General features: G+C 37.5%; 1 protein-coding gene across 1 annotated transcript; it reads left to right on the top strand.

The window, feature by feature from the left end:
- The first annotated feature begins 4,487 nt into the window (after window positions 1-4,487).
- Window positions 4,488-5,782, top strand: ARL14 (ADP-ribosylation factor-like 14). Its single transcript, XM_011959074.1, has one exon. It carries the CDS (start codon window positions 4,532-4,534, stop codon window positions 5,249-5,251), a length of 720 nt encoding a protein of 239 aa, XP_011814464.1. The 5' UTR covers window positions 4,488-4,531; the 3' UTR covers window positions 5,252-5,782.
- Window positions 5,783-8,701: the final 2,919 nt, after the last annotated feature.

Raw genomic sequence — 8,701 nt, forward strand, 5'->3', positions numbered from 1 at the left:
CGGATCACGAGGTCAGGAGATCGAGACCATCCTGGCTAACACTGTGAAACCCCGTCTCTACTAAAAAATACAAAAAAACTAGCCGGGCAAGGTGGCGGGCGCCTGTAGTCCCAGCTACTCCGGAGGCTGAGGCAGGAGAATGGCATAAAACCGGGAGGCGGAGCTTGCAGTGAGCTGAGATCCGGCCACTGCACTCCAGCCCGGGCGACAGAGCAAGGCTCCATCTCAAAAAAAAAAAAAAAGAAAGTTAAAAATTAATCCTGGCCTTAGTGGAGGTTACATGGGTGTTTTCAATTTTTGGTAACTCTTTAAGCTATATATTTATGATTTTTGCATTTTTCTATATATGTGTTATACTTCAATTTTCCAAACATTTATTTTTAAAAAGACCAAAAAAAGTTATTGTAGGGAAAGTAGGGGATGTTCCAAGTCTCTGTAAGCTAAGCAATTTACACAGCCACATCCTGATTCTTTCTTCTTTATCTGTGAAAAATAAAGATAATGGAATAAGTTGCACCTTCTTCCAAGAGATAAGTTTCTGTATTTTTGCTTGGTCAGTACATGGCTAAGTTTCTAATTTAGGACTTTTTGCCTCACACCTCCATGATAAGAAATTAAAGAAAATGTTTCTTTCGTTCCCACATTTTAAAAAAAATTTCCTGTGACACCACAGAGTCTGCCAGTAACTCTCTCACAAGTCTACCTTTATTTGCGTAATCTTAGAATGATTTACAGAAAACAAATACCTTGCCTTCCCTCAAGTTTGGCTGGGACAAGTGAATCCATAAATGTTTTGGGACAGTAAGAAAGGATATTGAAACATTTGTAGATTCTTTTATGACAATTAGCATTGACAAAGAAATTATTTTATTTCTTTTCACAGAAGAGAATAATATTCCTATGTGGATATAATATTCATGCAGAATTTAAGCCCTCATTTGTTTGGCTATCTCAAAAACAAGGTATAATTGGTGAGATGGGAAATGGTGAAGGCATATATGTATGATCATGCTCATTACAGCAAAAATGTATTAAAGGATGTCCCCAATACCAACAGTAGACCTCATAAAGCACTCAAATCATTTAGTTTAATATGAAATAAATGTTTAACTTCTTTTAAAAATTTTAATTTGTTGAAAATATGGAGGTGAGAAAGAGCTTAAGTAGTAGTGCAGTCACAGTCCCTAAATTCACCTTTGGAAGTACAGACTTACCCCTAAGTAAGCTGAATTATTTTACTGTGTTACTATGGCCTGTAGTCTAATTTTATTAGCTTATTTCAATTATATTCTTTTTTTCAACATGTTGTTTTCAAAAATTTCAAATCTAGAGGAAAGTTAAAAAATAGTAAAATGAACACTCAATACCTCTGACCTAGAGCCACCAACTATTGCCATATTTACACACACTTCCTCCCTCCCATATACATATCTTTGTGTGCATGTGTTTGCTGAGCCAGTTGAAATTAACTTGCTGATATCACCTCTAAGTACTTTAGCCTGTATCTCCTTGAAACAAAATCATCTTCCTACATAACAACAATAGAATCATTGCCTTCAAGAAATTTATCATTGGTAAATAATACCATCTAATATACAGTTCATAATCAAATGTCCCCAATTTGAATGGTCATAATTGTTATAACAATTTCCTTAATCACTATTATTGACACAGGATCCAATAAAAGTTTACGCAATGCATTTAGGAATCATATATCTTTTATTTAGAACATTCTTCTCCTGATCCTTTTTTTTCCTTTTGTCTTTCATGACATGGACCTATCTTGAAGAGTCCAAGTCTGTTGTCTTGCAGCATGGCCTATAATCTAGATTTATCTTATGGTTTTCTCATGATAGTTCAACATGTTTATGGAAGAAACCCCTACTTATCCATATACAGTTGGTTTTCCATATACATTCCCATATTTTCCCATTTCTAAGACTTTGCTCTCACAGAATGTTTCTTTCACGTATGCCCTCACGTGTCTCTACAAGGCCTGGTTCAATACTTAACCTTCTCCAGGAAGATTTCTCTGACGCCTTTCATTCTGAAGGAGTCTGTGAATATCCAGAATACATTAGCCTTTCTTTTATTGCAGCATGTGAAATTTTTTGACTTTGTATTTATTTTTATTAGGTCACATGTCTTTTACCTTCTCCCCAGTGAAAGCCAACTAAAGGCAAGCCTAGTTTATCTTTGTGACCTCCCTGACATCTAGCACAGACTAGGCAATCAATATGTTTATTTCCTGAATGGTTAGATGAATAAATCAATGAACAAATGAAAATGGTATCTTTGGCCTCTGAGACATAGCGAGTTGGTTAAGAACTTAATTCTTTAAGAAGGGTTACAGAATTTCTTCATACGTGTGCTTTCTGCATCTAAAATAGTCTACTTATTTTGTATAAAAACTCTAAATAAATGTTTAGTTTTAATAAAAAACATGTATATCACATTGTATAGCTCTTTTAAAAATCATGTTGGTAAGCATTGAGGGAAGTCTTTCAATCTGGCAAGTTCATTCTTTAGCTTTGGGAAGTGGTCCTGTATTATTTCTTTATAATTTCCTCTTGTGCATATTTTTTTTTCTCTCTGGAATAAGTCCTACAAATCAGACTTCTGAGTTAAGACTTCTGAGTTCATCCACTATATTTCTTATCTTTTCTTCCATATTTTCTATCTTCAACTTTCTGAAAGACTCCTTCAACATTGTCTTCCAGCCTACAGGTATTACTATTCTTTAAAATTTTTTGAAATTTGTGTTTTTATTTTTAGGAGTTTTGTTTTTATTCTCTGAGTGGTCTGTTTAATACCATCCAATTTGTCTTATGGATGTAATGTCTTCTCAAGTCTGTACAAAAATAGCAATTAGACTTTAATGAAAATGTTCTTCCATTCCCTTCATTAGCTCTGTTTAAGCTTTCTTAAAAGTTCTTATTTTCATCTTGGTCTCTCTCTTATTCATATTGAAGGCATGCTATGCATTAAGTATAGAAACTTCTGTGCACTGCAAAGCTGATTGGGAATTCTATGTATGTAAGCAAGTTTGCCAACTGCCAGGTTGGCTATGGGTTAATTACATGTTGACTTAGGCATTACGGTCAGAAACTCCCAACTGTCAAAAATGGAGGTCTTTTTTCTGAGATCTTTCAATTTCTTTAATAAAAAACTCTTTAGAATTTTGCCTGGAGTAAATATCTAGTTGGTGAAGACAGCCAGCAGAAGTGTGTGTGTGTATGTGTGTGTGAGAGACAGAATGTGTGTGTGTGTGTGGCCTCTTGTTAACCTTCTTCTGTTTTTAGTCCTTTATTTCATCCCTTCTCTCTGCCATACCTGTCACCTCGCCTATCTCCTGTGCATCAGCACTCCAAGGTTTGGATTTATCCTGCTATATCAGTTACCACTCATTTTTCCATCTAGTTTCCATTTTCCAGAATTTTGTTAAAATCTCTCACCCTCTGATGAATTATCTTGTTGTTTTGTTATGGATTTACATGGTATTTTTTGTTTGTTTTTTTGTGTTTTTTTGAGACGGAGTCTCACTGTCACCAGGCTGGAGTATAGTGGTGCAATCTGGGCTCACTGCAACCTCCAACTCCCTGGTTCAAGCGATTCTCCTGTCTCAGCCTCCTGAGTAGCTGGGATTATAGGCATGGGCCACCACGCCCAGCTAAGTTTTTTGTATTTTTAGTAGAGACGGAGTTTCACCATGTTGGTCTTGATCTCCTGGCCTCGTGATCCACCCACCTCGGCCTCCCAAAGTGCTGGGATTACAGGCGTGAGCCACCATGCCCAGCCTATATGTTCTTTTAATGCCTTTACCATTATTCTGTGGCATCGTGGGAAGGAGAGGAAATAAATACATGTATTTATTTGCCATCTTTAATTGGACTGCTTAATGTAAAAGTGTTTGTGTTATAAATTCCCCCTCATATATTTGATTTTGTGACTGCAGTTGTGTAAATTCTCTGCCTAGAAGTTTAAAGAAAGTGATTCTGTATGTGATTAGGATAAGGTTCAGATAACCTTGGGTGGTTTAAGGTTTCCTAGTGAGTAATCTGGACAAGGGGGATTTAAGATACTGCAGACAGTGTGTGAGAATAACTCTCTCTTCATGACTTAAGAAGCCTGGCTCCTTATTTACAATTGGGATAAGATAAATGGTTGAATACCTAGAGAAGTTCTACAAAAAGTTACACAAAAAGTTTAGTTAAATTTAAGTTAAAATTAGTTAAAATGAAAAGTTAAGTTTTTGTTCTGCTGCTAAACCATGCTCCTCTGCACGTTGAACCTTCAGTTTCCTCTAGATTTCTAGCACCTGAAAGAAAACAAAACTGCAGCCAGGTAGGCCTCTCCTAATCTTACTCATTTACAGAGAATTTCCCTTTTGAGTCACCGTAGCATTGGCTGGTTACTCACACCACAGATCCCTCAGGATTGGCTGGGATTGCAAATAAAATACTGTTTGCCTGTAATCAAGTTGATAAGCTACAACATAAACATATCTAGGTTCTTGTTCTTAGAATACAGCATGAAGCATTTGCTTTCTTCTTTCTTCCTAATATTTTCATGCGAGATCCAGAAAGGACACATTGTCTCTGGCCATTCGAAGAAAGAAAGTAAGAAAAGGTATTTAAAGAAAGAGAGAGAGAGAGAAAAAAAAAAAGCTAAAATGGGTTTGCTGGGCTCTAAAAATCCCCAAACCAAACAAGCCCAAATTCTTCTTTTGGGACTTGACTCAGCTGGGAAGTCTACTCTCCTTTATAAATTAAAGCTTGCTAAGGATATTACCACCATTCCTACAATAGGTTTCAATGTGGAGATGATCGAGTTGGAAAGGAGTCTTTCACTCACAGTCTGGGATGTTGGAGGACAGGAAAAAATGAGAACTGTTTGGGGCTGTTACTGTGAGAACACCGATGGGTTGGTGTATGTTGTGGACAGCACAGACAAACAGCGACTGGAAGAGTCTCGGAGACAGTTTGAGCACATTTTGAAGAATGAACACATTAAAAATGTGCCTGTTGTTCTATTAGCCAACAAACAAGACATGCCTGGAGCTCTGACTGCTGAGGACATCACCAGAATGTTCAAAGTGAAGAAGCTTTGCAGTGACCGGAACTGGTATGTGCAACCCTGCTGTGCCCTCACAGGGGACGGGCTGGCCCAGGGGTTCAGGAAATTAACTGGATTTGTGAAGAGCCACATGAAATCAAGAGGAGACACTTTGGCATTCTTCAAGCAGAACTGAGACTGTGAAAAATCCAAGTCTCAACAGAGACACTGATGAAGTTGAAAGGGTAATTGTTTTTCTATGCCAAATGAGGAAATCAAATTATTGAGATGACAAACTTTTCCTGAGATGTTATTTCATTTACATTTAGTTGAACAACTTAGAATGATATCTAGAAAATATTTATTTTTCAGCCAGAAACTTTAGCAAACTGTGGCAATGCTCACTGGGAATGAAAATGTATAATGTTCTACAAATTTTTATCACATTGGATGACTTTGAATATAGTAGTCACATTTGGGACCAAATAAATTACTGCATTATTAATTGTATATGACTACTAGTACAAAGTTTTAGTAAGCTGTCTGCTAATAGAGTCAGAATTCTTCCAGATTGTTTCCAGCTGTAACAGGTATTGAATTTCCACCATGCTCCTATGTAATAGCTGGGTGGTGTAAAAAACGAACTTCAAATTATGGAGTGGAAAAAGTGTAATGTTAACAGCTTGTAAATTTGTGTCCCCTAAATAAAGCTTTCTTATTTCCTAAATAAAGCTTTTCTTCTGGATTCCTGCCAGTTTTGTTGAACTCTATTGCTGGGAACTTCCTCCAGTGAATCTTAAACAATGAACTTCAGGCTGCTAATTGCTCAGAGGCTGTGTTCTGCCATAGGGAGCAGAGTGTATAAACTTAAAGGTCTGGTGATCGGGGTAGCACCTTGGAGTTTAGGGGCTCAAGACTCAGCTCTAGGCTACAGCCCCGAGTCTCACTTCCTTGAAATTCAGTTTAACAGCCATTGCTTGGAAACAAATGTGCAGCTCATTGTACTGATCAAACAGGAACCAGACCTAGACTTTGCTCTCAGAGACCTACAATTTACAGCAGGAAACAACATAAAACTAGCAGCTAGAGTAGGGCAATAAGTGCTATGTGCGATCGCGGGAGATACTCTTTTTAACCAGGGAAACCAGAAATGCTTACTGCAGGAGATGGTATTTTAGAGGGTCCCTCACTCCCATTGACCCTACAAAGGTAAAGGTTAGTCACTGGAAGTTCCCATCACTAGGAAACTTTCCAGAGGCATTGGGCGGGAGGGCAGGTGAGTGGGCAAACGAGCTGGAGAATGGAATGGAAGTCCCCTGAGAAGCTCAGAACTCCCAGGGAGGCCCTCGTACAAACAGACAACACTTTCCTCCTACCCTACTTCCAACAAGGCTCATTTGGGGCTGGAAGCAGAGCTCAAGCATCCATAGCAGCCCCTAGAATTCCAAATCTTAAGGTCACAGAGGAAAAAAAGGGGGTAAAATAAACCAAGGATGCCAGCCCTTGGATCCCTCTTACGATTTTCTTCTCTCATCTTAGCTATTTGTTCAGCAAAGATCTGAGCACTACCTTCTGTGCTACGTGGTAGAGATTCAAATAATAAACTAGACACACACGTAATAATAGTTACTGTGGGATGAGTACTTGTGGGTGCCAGGCACTGTGTGCTGAGCACTTTCATACATCTTCCCATTTAATGTTCACAACTGCCCAAAGAGAAACAGGCATTATCTAAATTTTAGAGATGAGTGTACTGAGTCTAAACAAGATTACACAACAACCACCACAAAAAAACTACTTGGTATTTAACTGAGGAGTAGCAACAGAGCCAAGATTCAAATTCAGGTGTGTCTCACTCCAGGGTCTGTGCTGTTAGGTGTTCTGACATTGTTTTACAAATAAGGTATAGTCTCTGTCTTCAGTGAACTTACCACATGCAATTAAGAATAAATCAGGCCAACATACATTACTTCTATAATAAAAATATTCTTAGAAAAAATTAACTAGGCAGAATAAGTTCAATAACAGAGATATAAAAAACATGAAAGACTGGCAAAAAGCTTCCTGACAGGGAGATCTCAGGGGGGTGGCAATGTTAAATGCTTCATAGTAGAACTTTTCCTGTTTTGGAACATAATTAAAATCTCAAATATGTATCTTCCCTTACAATTTCTCTGTGTGTGTTTTTATGGAATCTTCTTAGTAACCTTAAATTGGAAGTCACCAACTTACTTCTACAAAAAATGCCCTCTGGTGCTTGTGTATCTTGGTAATCTGAATGAAGTCGAGCCCTTTATGGCCCAGTCTTGGCATGATGTAAAAGTTGAAGAAAACAGCCTGTTAAAAGACTGAAAGGAACCCAAATCCTCACTTTAGAAAGCCCCTGGGTGTGTGTGTTGGGTGTGATGGGCAAATGCATTCTTCATGTAGAGAAAAACTTATAAAGTAGCCTTTTCCTGTCATTTCAACATCTCCCCCCATATAGCAGCTATTCCTTAAAATCTCTGTTAATATTCTCCCCAAAATGTGTACCCTCCTCATGCTTTCCTCCTTTCTTCCCTGGGATCCAGGGATTCAGTCTATTTTCCTCCATCGATCACTTGCTTTCTTTTTTTTTTGAGACGAGGTCTCACTCCGTCGCCCAAGCCGGAGTACAGTGGCATGAGCTCAGCTCACTGCAACATCCACCTCCCAGGTTCAAGCGATTCTCCTGCCTCAGCCTCCCGAGTAGCTGGGACTACAGGTGCGCGCCACAATGCCAGGCTAATTGTTGTATTTTTCAGTAGAGACGGAGTTTCACCATGTTGGCCTAGCCAGGCTGGTCTCAAAGCTTTCTTTTTGAGTTAATTTTATCAGTCTTTATTTGGCAATTCCCTTTGTCTGCCCTCCAACACACACACATGCACATGCATGCACATACATACACCTGTGCACTCTTCACCCTGGTCTACTAATAAAGCCCGAGACTGAGGAACGGGAAAAAAACTAGGTGGAGAGTAGCAAAATATTTCTTGACAGATGAGAGAAAGAGGCTTGATATTTATTATTGTCATACATTTTATTTCATTTTTATTTTGTGCATTCCTTCCAAGTGTTTATCTTTATATTTTTATTTTATTTTGTGTATTCTTTAAAATGAATTTTATCGTGTATATTTGAGGTTTATGTTATGATGTTTTAGGACACATATAGATAGTAAAATGATTACTGTAGTAAAGCAAATTACAGTACCTATCATCTCACATTGTGACTTTCTTGTATGTGACAAGAGTGACTAAAATCTACTTATTAATATTTAACAAAAATCCTAAATGCCATGTAATTTTACTCTATCATTTATCTGTAACAAGGTAAAACTTATCAAAATAGCATGCTGCCATGGATTTAATAGCAACAAAAGCATAACACTTCTGAAATATTCCTTGCCTAAAGAGTTAAAGAATAAATCTTAAATCTTTGAGATAAAAGTAAATATCAGTTAAATTTTCTGCAAAGTGAATATCAGATAAATATTTCTATCTGATTTTCTAAGCATTATAAATGACAAAAATCTCAACAGGGCATAAGAATAAATAATGGTAAATAAATAAAACACCCACAGTGACTGATGTGTGTGTGTGTGTATTATATATATATATATATATAT

The sequence above is a fragment of the Colobus angolensis genome, unplaced genomic scaffold (assembly GCF_000951035.1).
Source record: "Colobus angolensis palliatus isolate OR3802 unplaced genomic scaffold, Cang.pa_1.0 Scaffold48, whole genome shotgun sequence".
In the NCBI taxonomy this organism is placed as follows: Eukaryota; Metazoa; Chordata; class Mammalia; order Primates; family Cercopithecidae; genus Colobus; species Colobus angolensis.

Excerpts from the sequence above, each read along its gene's own strand:
- ARL14 (XM_011959074.1), top strand. The coding sequence starts at position 4,532 with ATGAAGCATTTGCTTTCTTCTTTCTTCCTAATATTTTCATGCGAGATC.